This window comes from Castanea sativa, chromosome 12, assembly GCF_040712315.1.
Source record: "Castanea sativa cultivar Marrone di Chiusa Pesio chromosome 12, ASM4071231v1".
NCBI lineage: Eukaryota > Viridiplantae > Streptophyta > Magnoliopsida > Fagales > Fagaceae > Castanea > Castanea sativa.
In genome coordinates, this window is record NC_134024.1 from 13,765,610 (window position 1) to 13,780,115 (window position 14,506).

Genomic DNA, 14,506 nt, shown 5'->3' on the forward strand with positions numbered 1-14,506 from the left:
CCGTTTAATAAACATGTCGGGTTAGTATTGACCTATGTAATCGAATACTCATAACTTGACACGACATGAACCCGACACGCGAACACGAATTACCACCCCTATGTCATACCAGTGTCGTACTGACCGTTTCATGTTATAAATTTTTAGAAATTACTCAGGTCACTGTGTTATACTTATGTCTGTATTTGTATCCATATCCGTGCATCCTAATTTTTTTTTTTTTAGAGATAATTTTAATTTATAGCATCTATTTTTAATGATTGTTCTTATCATCAGATCAAGACACTAATTAGTTTCGGTTAAGCAGAGATTTATCTATATACTAGAGTCTATTTGGGCGGTATGCATGATTTGCCTAAATTATTAACTAATTCATTTGCGCTTGCTACAACAACAACAACAACAACCATCTAAAAAAAAAAAACAACAACAACAACAAAAACAAAAAACAAAAAACAAAATTTCCCACAGAGACAGAGAGAGAGAGAGAGAGATAGAAAATGTCTACCAACGCAATGTCAATGTGTTTTAATCCGTTAATTCAGTTGAAAATGCGACCCCAATTCCCCGCCAAAAAAACAACCTCAAAATCCACATCAATCTCTGCTCGCAATCAAAATTCTCAGACTCCCACAAATCAACAGCAACAACAACTCAACCTCTCCGTACTTCGCTTCACTCTCGGTCTCTCTCTCTCTCTCTATAAATATGTGTGTGTATTTTATGTATGTGCTTTGTAATTATTAATCTTAAGGTTGTTTTTGTTGTTGGGGTTTCAGGTATACCTGGGTTGGACGAGTCTTATTTACCCAGATGGATCGGGTACGGGTTTGGTTCGCTTCTCATTCTCAACCATTTCGTGGGTTCAGATTCTTCTACTACCACTCTGCCACAGCTTGTGAGTTACCCACCCACCCACTAAACCCTTTTCTTTCTTTCTTTCTTTCAATTCTTGGGTTTTCCTTTGAATTTTGTTTTTTATTTGTTTGTTTGTTTGTTTGTTTTTTTTTTTTTTTTGGGTTTCTATAGAGAATAGAAGCTCTGGGTCTTTCATTGGCAGCATTCTCAATTGTAATTCCCTATCTTGGAAAATTTCTCAAGGTAATTTTCTGCTTTTACCTTTTCATCACGTGTAAGCTGTATGGTTATGTCATTACTTGATGATTTTCAGTTTTTTTTTTTTTTTTGGGGGGGGGGGGGGGAACACTGTTCATTGTATAACATTCTGTTCTAGTTTGTTGGGGTTGATATCGAATAAATTTAACACACACCTAATTTCACAGCATACAAAAAAGTGGTCAACTATGAGTGGTGGACACTTTTTGCCCACCATTTTTTACACGGACCATTAACTTTTTTTTTTTTTTTTCCACTACTCACAATCGACCACTTCAACAAGTGGTGAAATTAGGTGTATCTGTGGTATTGTTGGTTTATATTAGCTCGAGTTTGATGGATTAGATTAATATAAGTGCAAATCCCACTTTTCCTTCTTTAAATATGGTGCAATTGCAATGTCTCCCTTAACTACTGAACTAAGCAATTTCCCTCCTAAACTATTGGTAATACGCACTTTGGCCATTGCGGTATTTTTGTCAAAAATTTTGAATTTTTTTAGCTTTTCCTTTAAATTTGGTGGAAATCCTAATGGCTAGAAGCAATATACTTATTACCAATAGTTTAGGGGAGACACTGCAACTGCACTAGAATCAAGAGGGGAAAGTGCAATCAACAAATCCCTTTGACCTGTGCTAACATATTGTGCTTAAATGACTTGTAGAGATTTTCATTTAGAGATGTGAAGGGCTTGAAACTCTTTTTGGTGTTTATGATACCAGTTAGGGGAGTCCAGACAAATTTTTTAAGGCTGAAGATATGCGGTTGTAGCCTAATTTTCAATTCAAAATTTTTTACTTGCTTAAAAAGTTATCGTCCTTAATCTGGAGAAATCAGATGTGAAGTGTCTCTGAAAATAAAAATTCATGATGTGTTTTACATGCCAACGGTTCCTATCTACTTTGCCACCCTGCAGTTGTTTATAACTATTGGCTGTAATTCAAAAGTTTGTAGTCACATGTTTTGGAAAGATTGAAGATTGCCAAAATAATTTGGTTACTGTTTCTATTAGAACATAGATGATGGTATAGATAGGGATAATAAATTTATGATCTGATTAAGACAGTTAATTTATTTTCCAGATTATAAGAAAAAAAAGTATACGAAAAGCAAATAAAATGCTCCCCACTCTATCAGGCTGTGTGAATGTCCAATTCATGTTAAAGATTATTGATGGTAGTACAACGAAGTGCGATATGTTGAGAGATTAAACCCAGGAACCCACACACATAATAATTCGTAATTATGCAATGCCACCTATAGCTCAGTGCAATTGATCCCTGCTTAGTACTTAATATATTAGTAAACCTGGTAGTGTAAATTTTTTTGTAGGGTGCTAGTCCAGCTGATCAAGCAACTATCCCCGAAGGCACTGAGCAAATATTTGTCATGTCACAAAATATATCAGATACTCTGAAGGAGGACTTGGCTTGGGCAACATACATCTTGCTTCGCAATACAAACACCATAGCTGTGGTATATCATCCCATTATCATGTATAACTTTTGCAATCAAACACTTGAAAAATGGGGCATGCAAGAGAAGGGGGGTTTGGGGGGGGGGGGGGTTATTTTTTATGTACTTATGAAGTCTTGGATGAGATCTTGTTATTATTATTTTTTTAATTTTTATACATACTAAAATCCATTATAATATGAATGTTATTTTCAATTTATCAATATTTCTGAAGCATTTATTGTTTCATATTTTCAGTTAATCTCAATTCGAGGAGAATTATGTGCACGTGGCTACTGGAACATACCGGAAAAGGTATCAAAAACAAATTTACTTGCTTGGTTTAGAGGACAGATGGAAAGGATTGGCCTGGAAAATATAAAGGACACTCTTTATTTTCCTCAGAGCACAGGTAACCATAAGTTGGACAACATTTTATTTATTCAGTAGAGAAAATAATTTAAAATTTGTGGATGGATCTTGTTAATTTGACATGGTAGTAAAACATAAAAAAATTATAAATCAGATTATTACAAGGATATCAAAAATTTATCTTCCCCTATGGAGCTACAAACACAAAGGATGAGCAAGTTGAATTGTCAAGCACAAAAATATCAATTTAACTTTGAATAGAAATTTATAGTTAATGGAAGACTATTTGTTATTCCAAGTTTTAAGATATGGTATATGGTTCCTTTTTCCTCTGAAATTTATTTGGTTGGCAAATTCATTTGCTTTCTAATAGTCCTATTTTCACTGTTTAAAAGTTTATTGCTTCTCTGTGTAGCTGTTGTTTTTGAATGAAATTTCACATTTTGGTTATGAGTTTTTCTGTTGGAGATGTCAGCTACCCTTGCTGGTTGGGTCTCATACTGATATTTCCAGATATGTGGGTATATTTACCTACCTAATTGGATTTTCTTGGTATTAGCAGGCTCTCTTATAAATTTGTGCTAGGAGAAAATCTAGCTTCTTTTATCATTTCTGCGTATAATACACACTGCACATGCTCACAAGAGGTCTCTTGGATGTGTTCTTTTCTCAATTTTGAAAAAGAACTAGAACTGAGGTTAGAAGGAGATGGATCTGTTATCTTCGCTCCTTCAATCAAATCCGTGCCTTTTATCATTGTTAGGCACAGCGATCCCCTTGTGTTACTTGAAGAAATAGTTATTATTTATCATGTACTTTTATTCCTGTTGCTTTTATTTTATTTTTAAAAAGAAGAAGAGATGATAAAGAAGATTTTCTGCAGTATGCAGAATATCTATCCATTCCAACTTTGGCATGCTAGACCTCTGTTTTAACTTTTGAAAACATAAAACAACATTCCACTCAACACCTAATATAGTGTATTACTTGTAAGGTTATAGTGGTTTCCTTTGATTGTTAGTGACACATAAATGCCATTTCCTAGACAAGTTGGCAAAAATCAATGTGAGATTCTTTTGTATCCATTTTTTCTTGAGTAATGCATAAGCAATAGATACCATTTTGGACTGCTGCTTGCCATAGTACTCAACTTCATTTATACATTGTTAAATTACAACGATGAAGTTGGATGCATTTAGCTGTGGTTCTTTAAACTCTTTCCTGTAGTTTTCTTGGGGTGATATGAAGGTTTGATTAATATTTTCAGATTCTGTACTTTGGGAAATGTTACCCAAGGGGACTCGTTCTCTCCTGGTAGAACCAGTCCTACAAGTTCCAAACTCTGGTGCCAATCAGATGGAAAAGATTGAAGGGTTTGTCCTGTTGGCTTCAGGCATGAGTTATGCATATAGTGATAAAGATAGAGCCTGGATAGGAGCTCTTGCAAAAAAATTTGGAGGTAAAAACTTGTTTCTGGATTTGTAAGAAATTCTGAACAATTTTTTGATGTGTTATATCAACATAAAGTTTTATTTGAAAGATTTTCTTTCTTATTACTTTGTGCATGCCTGTGTCATGACCTGTTACGCAGGTGTAGTCTGAAAATGGCTATTGGTTTTTTAGTTTAATCCACCATTGGCCGACTGGCTAGCTGGGGCCTCTTTTTATATTTCACAGAAACATTAGTGGGTAAGCAATGGGCATGACTTGCTTAAGAAGAGAGCCAAATTCCATAATCAATATCTATTTTAAATGTTTTTCAGCATCAAAAGAGTGAGGAAGAAGAGTAAAAAGAAACATTATCAAAGCATGTATCTGTTTGGTTTGTATGCTACATTGGTGATTAGCTCAGAAATTCTAGAGAAGTCACCAATTATGAAAGGATGAAATTTATATGATAATAGTGGAGTCATCATACCTTTAAAATCATCAATGTTCAAAATTCCAAGAAAGATGTGTAATTTGTTCCTTGAACTAATCTTGTCCTTGGAAACCTGGCATTTTGCAGAGATCATGTCGCCAAGAAGCATTAACGTTCTCTTGAGTTTTGGAAATCCTGTTAAATGTTGATCTCTCTAAATCTTTCCATCATATACCCTGGTCATGATAGTCATGATCATACAGAACTGATACCTATGTGATAAATGACCAGATGAACTATGATATTGATAATGCGGTTTTATTTATTTATTTTTTAAGAAGTAATAATTATTATTTATAATATACTGAGTATCCATTTTAGTTGTTCTAGACCTCACCTAAAAATTCACTCTAATCTGCCAAACTTTCAGAAGCAATCTTGCTGAGAACCCCATAAAAAGTTAAATCTCATCATCTCATATTTGCCATACATTCAAAAAACATCGTGCTTCTCCTCCGTTCATTCAACAACTGATTAATTGAATTTAATTCTTTCTTGTTTTTAATTGCACATGCCTTTAGGAGAAAGATGTTTCACCTTGGCTAAACCATAATGTTTAAATGTTATGAGGATTCTTGATGGAATATTCATTTCTAATCATAAAATCAAATAATCACTTTGACAAAATATTGTTTCCTCAAGACTTTAGTATAATATCATTGTTAATGTATATTTTTTTTAGATTGGCAGCTCTGACTAATACCAAGTCCTCAAATGCTAAACTTGGCCTTTGCATGGAATGTGTGTGAAACTGTGGCTGAATCCCTTAAAAATCGTTGAATCTGTTTTTTCCTTATTAATTTTAACTTGTGGTTGACAATTTAATTAGTTGTTTTCATTAAATTATCAATTTCAATATGTGTTATCTATGCTGGAAAGCATTATAATAAGATCCATAATGGTGAAACATATTATATAGTCTTAATCTAACACATCTATGCTTTAGTGTCTGCATGATCTAAGCAGGTCCAATGTAATGGGATCTTCTTCAGGTTCTGTAATGGAAGTAGATACAAGTGATGTGTTATGACCTAAAATATAATATTTCCATTTCTTTACTTAGATAGGGAGCAAGACTTTTTTTTTATTAAAAAACCCTAAATAGTGCAAGAGTGAATGCACTTTTTTTTTAAATTTAATTTAATTATTTTATTTATAAATTTTCAGTTGTTTTAAACAATATATAGAAGAGTGAATGCATTAGCGAGGCCTAAAAAAAAGAAGAAAAAAATCATAAATAGTGCAAGAGTGAATTTACTATTTATTTTAATCTATTTTTTCAATTGTTTTAAACAGTATATAGAAGAGAATGCATTAGTGATGGTTATTGCTCAAGAAAGGAAATTTTCTCCTAAATTCTTTGCTAAAGCTGAAATTAGTTGCAATGAGGTGCAAATTGTCTTGGGACTTCTATAGCTGGTTGGTTAAAGTAGCTTTTTGATCATTATTCTAGTCCCTTGAACTGAAAGTAATCATTTGGAGCCAAGTAACATATAAATTGCTAGAAAAATATCTGCTTGGCTTATATTGACTATGTGATATCTGAGAAAAGATTTAACAATCTATGAATGAAAATTGGCCTTCATTCATCATGTTGTATTCCAAGTGAATACCACAAAACTTTAATGTCTCTCATATGTTCACTGAATTACAACTCATTAAAAGAAAAGAAAAAGATTTTTCCCCCTCTGCTGTTTCACTTATTTGACCTTCCTCTTTCAAATCTTTGTTTGTAGGATGATATGGTATGGATCTTTTGATCAACACCCAGGTTAAGGTTCCAGATTTTGGAGATAGAAGAAGTGGTGTTCTACAAAAATTTCTCCAAGCCATACACCAGATTCTGCAAGAATAATGAAGAAGGGAAGGACTATTCTTACTTTGGAGGTGGACAAAAACAGAATGCTTGAAGAAAATAAAAGTTAAAATGGCATTTGATTGGTTACCTTAAGGCGCACGACCTTTCTGATGGCCAAGATTAGGCCTGGCATGAGACATTGCACATCAGTGATATCATGTTTGAGAGAGTAAATCTGTGGCAAGCAGTATTTAAGGATCAGCTTGGCAGGGTAATAAAGGTTTCAAGTCCATACTTCTCAAAACAAAAACAAAAAGGGGAAACCACAAACGCACCTCTCCTGGGCCAGAGAAGTGGACTGTTGTACTGGAAACCAGTCCTGGAAGGACTAAGCTGTGCACTCGAACCCCATCTTCTCCTAGAACTTGACCCCTTGCCTTACAGGAAAACAGAAAAATAATGTGATTTGTTTTAAATGGGCTTCTGTTAATTGTTTCATACTGATTTTTTTTTTTTGTTTTGAGAATGTGTTTCATACTGATTTGATTCTATAAAATCTATACTTTTCATCTTTATGTTAAGTTTCTTTTGATTTACAATTTTGCTATAACCTACATACATAAGCCTATATAAGCCTCAAATCCCACATCCCAATGGTAAGACCTTTTTGTGACTTACATTCAATCTAGGACCAATTTAAATGAATTCTCCGTTGGGCTTACCAGAACGTCAGTTGAAATATCTTGTCTATATTTGAAATGAATTCTTTGTTGGGCTTACCAGAACGTCAGTTGAAATATCTTGTCTATTGTAGATCTGGCCAAGATTGGAGAGGTTATTGGCAATCTGGGTGGCATTTGGTGATGGAAGATCCTGGCCATCAAAGACAATTTTAGTATTAAGTGTGCAAGGTATTGTTATCATGGTTTCAAAAACCGAACCGGGCATCAAACTGTTTTTAAAAAAAATTTCCGGTTCAACCCCTGTTTTTGATCGGTTTTGGGGGTTTTAACAGGACCAGATTGGCTCCCGTCCCCAGTTGAACCGGTCGGACCGGACGGTCCGGTCCGGTTTTTAAAACTATGATTGTTATATCTTACTAGAACTTGGATTCAATTGTTAAATATATGATGGCAAAGAGTAAGCAATGCATAGTCTAATTTTTGTAGGCTAGTGTCTGCATCTAGGTATGCTTATTTACAAATGGAGAATATTTTATGTAACGCATAAATGAATAATTAAATGGGAAAAGATAAGAATGGTTGAAGAATGGATTTCAAATGAGGTATATGCACATCATATTCGAATGCTGCAATATAAAATTCTGTTTTCCTAGCATTTGGACTGACATATCAATCAATAAGATTCAAAATGATTAAAATGACCCAGAATAGTAGTTCAACTCATTTTTTCTTGATGCATACGCACACCAAGAAATAGGTGACTGTAATGGCATAATGTAGCAAAATGTTCGATTATTATTATTTTCCCTATTCTGGTACTTCATACTTAATAGACAAGTTTGTCAGAAGCTGTCTAAAGATCACCATAACCTTTCAAGTATTGTAAATAAAAAGAAAAATTGGAAAAGACAGATGAAAGGAGTAGTATATTGCTATATATTTAAGCTGTTCTAAAGAGTGTTCTTGGGTCTATATTTGTTTTCCAAATATGTTTATGTGAAAAATTCCTTTATGAACTTTCTCAAAAATAAACTCTGAAACGGTTACATAGATATTCATGGAATCTGAATGACTTTTCTTGACTAGTTAAAATCTTATAAGTAAAATGATCTGTATTACCGCTGGACTTGCCCTTGATTCCACAATTTCAACGTTGTTGTAGTGGAAGGAAGCCGATATTGCTGCTTGTTGGAGAAGTATAGATCCTATGGATAGAGTCGGAGCAACAAGACAACCCTGAGAGCAGCAGAGATTGAAATATTGAATGCCAAAAAGAAGAAGAAATGGTTGAAATGTTTTAAGATGTAAAACTCAAATTGAAACATCATGGCCAGTTCAATTGTTATAACCTCTCACCCTGTGCTCACCGTGCTGGCTTTCTCACATAATCCAGACAATGCAGCTACCGTATCAAGCTTAATTCGAGGCACATAAACCACACTTTTCATCCCAAATGCTGTTGCCTAATAGGATATAGAAACGAGCCATAGGCAATTAGATTTTGTAATGCTTTATAAGTTCAATTATAAAATACTTCTGTCATGAATCAGATTTTTTTTTTTTGGTAATAAATATTTTTATCTTAAACTAAGGGAGATTTTACGTTTTACCTGTTTCACATTGTCATATACTGTCGAAGGGTCAGTGAAATCAATGACAACTCCTGTTGCTTTTGACTACCAAAATGGAGTATAACTGTGTAAGGTTAATTTTGATAAACCCTGAGAGACATAGAGAGGTCATTTGAGTATCACATTACCTGAGATATGGAACCTAATACCATGGTGAGGTCATTTATTATAGGAATTTCTAGAGGCTCTTCCATGTCACATACCTACTTAAAGAGTGAAAAAAGATCACAAGGGGTTGGGAAAAAGCATAAGTTTCATGAATAAAGACCCCCAATAAGCAATCAGCAAATTAGTAAAAGAAAGGAAACCTTCCCAATATCTTCTCCTACTAGATATGAATCCACTGCACCAGCCACCTCCATTCCTCTAGCTTTAGTCACTGCAATTACTGCTGCCCTTCCTATTTCCTTTGCTGCTCCATTTACAATAACCTATACCTCACATGAGAGAGAGAGAGAGAGAGAGAGAGAGAGAGAGAACTTAGTTTCAAGTATAATTTTGTATGGAGGAAAAAGAAAAAAGAGACATTTTAGTGTTACCTTGACATTACTTTGAGAGGGCTGCATTGAGCAAAGTATCGAAGGTCTAGCTTTAGTATTTTGAGAACTCTTGTAGACTGTAGGGTGAAAGTGACAGCTCAAGGTTGCCATGGCTGTTCAAAAGCTCTACTACTTCGAATTCGAAGCCGAACTGGGTCTTCTTCATAAGAGGATAAGCCTGTTTTCCTAACCATATGCTACTTTTTGTATTGAGATAAGGTTTATGAGCCTTTATTGGTCAGTTTTTGGAGGGAATTGTATAACCTGACAAGGATGCATGTGTGGCAAAGGAATCGTGCTAATTTACTCCCACTGAGTAACAATTTAACAGATTCCCTATAAAAAATAAAAAATAAGTAACAAACTAACAATTAATAGCCTGCTGTATCAATAGGAATAATAATAATAACTACTTTTTTTTTTATACATTGAGAGTTGAAGGTAGAGATTTGAATCCTAGATATTTCTATTGAAAATGTTAAGAAGTGTCAACTAGTTGAGTTACAAGATTCTTGAAAATACTAGTAGTAAATTGTTGATGCCTACTTTGGCAAAAAAGCCCAATAACAAAAGGAAGCCTAACAATATAAAAGGGGTGAAGGAAGAAGAATTAGCAAAGTGAGAAGAAGACCATTAAGCCCGAATGGTAGGAATAATGGTTTGAGGGCCTATAAAATAGTAAAAAGGCTCCAAAGAAAGCAAACGGGCCCAAGGAAGCCCAAAGAAGGAAGTAGTAAGCCCATGAAAATTGTAAGAAATAGAAAGCAAGCAAAAATGGGCCGAAAGAGCCTAAAGAAAGGAATTGGTTAATGGTATGGTAATTGGGTTGGGGAAGCCTGCATGAAAGATTTAGTAAAAACTCATAGGAGTGTAGTAATGGGCCGAGGATGCCCAAGGGAATACTAGGCAACGTGACCTAAGTAAAGGAAAAGTATATGACAGGCCCAAAGGAGGCCCAGCAAGCAAAAGTCGAGAGATGACAAGGTAGAAGCAATGAGATGGTGTGGCAGAAATGTCAGCCAATCCACAAACTAAAAGTAGGAGAAGGCAATGGCTGGATTAAAGAAGAAAAGGCGCATGCCCAAGAAAAACCCAACCTAGGGGGGAAGCGAGATACAAAGGACGAAGACCCAATGACTCATCCACGCCACAAGAGGTTGAGAATGAGTAGCAGAATGTGTAGCAAAGACCAGACAAGCCCCAGGCTAAGGCAAACGCATGAACAACAGACAAACCATGGACTCACATGGAAGTGGAGCACGTACAAGACTCAAGCACCACCCACTTATATCTAGCCAATACAGGAGCAGTGGGCCATGGGTCAGAGGTAAGAGAGGGTATGGTCTAGCGATGGGGAGAAGGGGGAAGTCTATTCTAGGGTTCCCGATCAAACTCTTTTGGGAGAAATGTCCTGTTGGGATGACATATCACTCAAAAGAGGGAAAGATGAGCTGGAATTACTAGGTGCATGCCATAGGAGTAAGTAAGAGAGAATACCCAATCCTTATCCGGATGAGAATGCCACGGAAAGCAAGAAAACAAAAGAAAACTCTTTTGTCTAGGAATGGAACGCAACACGACTAGCACAGGGAAGTGGTGATGGCTGGGCAACCAATAGACCAATGAGTGGTCTGGGAAGGACACCTACACTAGGACAAAAGTAGTTGTGGGGCAAAACAGTAAAACTCATCATGGCAAGCAGTATAAAAATGCCTTGGCCGTGCACAGTAGAAAGGGGGGCATGAGAGATACACAAAGAAAAAAAAGTGAGAAATAGCGAGAAAGAAAAGAAGTGAAAGACAAGAAAGAATAGAGGGAACATAGAAATAAGGAAGAAAATGGAGAGTGTAAAGAAAAATAGAGAGAGAGAGAGGAAGCAAGAGTGTGATAAGGGCATGCACCAATAGGTTATTCCCTTCTCTCTCTCTCAATAGCCTACTCTCTAGTAAAGTTAAAGGATTTGAGGATAAGCCATCTAGGCTCATTCTTTCAAAGTGAGCAATTTCCGTGGCAAGATTTTCCTGTGAGATTGCCCACATTGAAGAGTGTTCCCTTCCTGGACTTAAAACTCTTAAGAAACCAAGCACAGCAGACTAACCATTCTTTTTTATTTTATTGATCAAGCATTAATATTATTTCCTTTTCTTTTATTGCTGTTACTATCCTATTTCTGCCATACTCATATCACTATGTTTTTCCCTTTACCAAGAAAGTGGTTTAATCATTGTCTTTGGCTGGCAGCAAATATATTCTATTTATTTTCATATTATACTCGGCGTAAATGCACTTTTAGTCCCTACATTTTGATTTTTTTTTTCATTTTAATCCCTACATTTTACTTTTACCACTTTTAGTCCCTAAATCAATTAATGCTAGACATTTTAGTCCTTAAAGCACCATTCCGTCACCAAACTAACGGGAAAACTGACGGATCAATAAAATAATAATAAAAATTCACTGTAGCACTGACACATTAGCATATAAATTTAAAAAATTAATTTATTAATTTTAACTAAATAAAAAAAATAAAAACAGAATTAAAAATCAAAATTCAAATGAATTATGATTTAAAGATTAAGAGAAGAGAGATTTGGTTCGCAGGGTCTGATTTTTTCTCACCGTGAGTCGGTTCTCCCTTTGTCAACTCCGCTCATCATTGCCGAAGGTTGGTTCTCCAACCTCCAGCGGTGCGATTCCTGGACTCGATTTGATGTGGTGCATCGGTAGATCGACGTCCACAGCCAATAAGCCACAGAGTGACACCCACAACCACAGATCGACACCCTCAAATCCAAAAAAAAAAACAAATCAACACCCATAATCATACATCCAAATATCTACACCCACAAATTGAAACCCAGTAACCCACAAAGATCAAAACCCACTAAACACAGAAAACTTAGCTAAGATTAAAGCTTATGAGTGTTGGGTATTGAAGATCCGAGTTTGAGGAGAGAGAAGAGATTGATGGCGGCAACGATTAGGATTTGGTGAGAGAAGGGATCGGTTCGGTCTTGCTATGGTTTTTGTATTTCGTCTCCGAATCCACTCCTCTCTCTCCCTCTCAGGTCAAACTCCTCTCTCTCCCTCTTGGCTTTCTCTTATTTCTTTTTCTCTTTAAGTCCAGGTTGTAGTTTTTGGGATATGACTTTGATCTGAGTTTAGAGAAAGAGATGCTGAGATATGGTGGTTTGGATTTGGGTAAAGAGAGGGGCTGAGATCAACGGTTGTTTGGATTTGGGTTTAGAGAGAGACAAGCTAAGATTAGCGGTGATTGGAGCGAAACAAGGGGAAGGAACCTCTGAACCCAGCCCTTTTGCTCTTCAGGTTCTCCCTTGACTAACGATGAGCAGAGCAAGGGGTAGATCTTCAAGGTTTTAATAATGGATGCCGTGGGTTCTTGATCCGAAGAAACCGATGGGAGACATTTGAGTTTTTGAATTTTTTGAAATGATTTGATAATTTTTTTGTTTTGATTATTTTGTTTGGGTTTGAGAATATTGGGGGTTTTGGTTTGTTTTTCCTGTGGGTATTTGACCCGATCTTTATCAACGATTCATTTTCTCTCTCTCACAATTCAACCAATCTAGATTTTTTGTATTTGTTTCCCAAGAAGATTTATGGGTTTGAAGGTTAAGGTTTACTTTGTTGGAGATCGGTTTGGTTGTTGGGTTTATGGGTTTGGTTTTTTTATTGGAGATTTGGGTTTGGTTCTTTGTTGGATATTGATTTTGTAGGAGATCTGTATTTTTGTGATTGTTGGGTTTTGTTCTCATTTGAAGATTGCTATGTGTTTTGCATGTTTGGTTGCTAAGAAAATGCAAGAAGGGAAACAAAAATAATGATTTTTTAAATTTTTGGGCAAGGTTTGCTGGAAAGAAAATGAAGAACATGATTAACGGGGAAGAACACATGTTCTAGATTCTTTGTGTTCTTCCCAAAAAAAAGAGAAAAAAAATTAATTTAATTTTTTTCTTTTCTTTTTTAAAAAATAAGAAGGTTAAAAATTTTATTATTATTTTATTGATCCGTCAGTTTTCCCGTTAGTTTGGTGATGGAATGGTGCTTCGAGAACTAAAATGTCCCGCGTTAATTGGTTTAAGGACTAAAAGTGGTAAAAATTAAATGTAGGGATTAAAATGGAAAAAAGTCAAAATGTAGGGACTAAAAATGCATTTACACCTATTCTACTCTCCTACTTGAACATTTTTGTGACCGTATCATCTGCCATGGGCATGTGACCAAGGTCTCAGCAAAGGGGTCCTAGCTTGCGCACAAGCTAGCTTGAGGTGAGTTCCAATAAAGCTAATCCCGACTCTCCTACCCCAAGAACTATTGGGTCACAACGCTACAGGAAGCAGTCTAGCCTAGAAGTATAGAAAGGCCCACCACACACATTAGTACACATGTTTGATGCATGGGTTAACTAAAGATTATATACAAATATATACCTGCTATATCAACAATATTAATAAATACTCGTACTACTTTCTTTTATTTGATATATCAATAGTTGAGGGGGGGGGGGGGGCAGAATTGAATCCTAAATGTCTTCGTTGGAAACACCAAAAGGTAGCAATTAGTTGAATTATAAGGCTCTTGCATTTTGGCAATACTAGCATTACATTAATACACATGTTTGGTGCATGGGTTAACTAAAGAATATATATAAAAAATCATTAATATAAAATTTAAGTAATAAAAGAAAAAATTAAAATAAAAGAAAATATATATTCTTAAGTTACCTAAAGAAAACGCATATTGTGAAAACAGATTCCAAATATTACTTAATTATTAAAATAATTTAAAATAAGTAACGTACCTTTGTAAAGTTCTTGAAATTTTTAATAATAAAATTCCTAATTTTAAATTTGTTGGGACTTCAATAATAGAGTTTCACATAGAACAAATGATTTTAATATAATTTAATGCACTTATAATAATAAACCACATGATTAGAGTTTGTTGCATAATGTGTAACACTTATGTTA

At 35.1% G+C, this 14,506-nt stretch overlaps 2 protein-coding genes across 8 annotated transcripts; one reads left to right on the plus strand and one right to left on the minus strand.

Annotated features, from left to right (window-relative positions):
- The first annotated feature begins 404 nt into the window (after positions 1-404).
- LOC142618338 (protein COFACTOR ASSEMBLY OF COMPLEX C SUBUNIT B CCB2, chloroplastic) lies at positions 405-6,737 on the plus strand. 3 transcript variants are annotated; one of them, XM_075791256.1, is made up of 7 exons: positions 405-684; positions 780-898; positions 1,030-1,101; positions 2,449-2,592; positions 2,830-2,983; positions 4,211-4,402; positions 6,601-6,737. In XM_075791256.1, the coding sequence occupies exons 1-7, from the start codon at positions 501-503 to the stop codon at positions 6,603-6,605; spliced, it is 870 nt and encodes a 289-aa protein (XP_075647371.1). In that variant the 5' UTR covers positions 405-500; the 3' UTR covers positions 6,606-6,737. The 3 variants fall into 3 exon arrangements, with proteins under 3 accessions (XP_075647371.1, XP_075647370.1, XP_075647372.1); XM_075791255.1 differs by lacking the exon at positions 6,601-6,737 and adding an exon at positions 4,952-6,226; XM_075791257.1 differs by lacking the exons at positions 2,449-2,592; positions 6,601-6,737 and adding an exon at positions 4,952-6,226.
- On the minus strand, positions 6,363-9,722 carry LOC142618339 (dihydrodipicolinate reductase-like protein CRR1, chloroplastic). 5 transcript variants are annotated; one of them, XR_012841263.1, is made up of 10 exons: positions 9,516-9,721; positions 9,285-9,407; positions 9,105-9,179; positions 8,956-9,021; positions 8,713-8,808; positions 8,465-8,581; positions 7,443-7,535; positions 6,998-7,094; positions 6,811-6,897; positions 6,363-6,707 (listed from the first exon to the last, which is right to left on the minus strand). XR_012841263.1 is itself a non-coding variant. In XM_075791259.1 (10 exons), the coding sequence occupies exons 1-10, from the start codon at positions 9,624-9,626 to the stop codon at positions 6,675-6,677; spliced, it is 903 nt and encodes a 300-aa protein (XP_075647374.1). In that variant the 5' UTR covers positions 9,627-9,721; the 3' UTR covers positions 6,363-6,674. The 5 variants fall into 5 exon arrangements, 3 of the variants coding, with proteins under 3 accessions (XP_075647374.1, XP_075647375.1, XP_075647376.1); XM_075791259.1 differs by having other exon boundaries at positions 6,998-7,099; XR_012841262.1 differs by having other exon boundaries at positions 6,811-7,094; positions 9,516-9,722.
- Between the last annotated feature and the right edge of the window lie 4,784 nt (positions 9,723-14,506).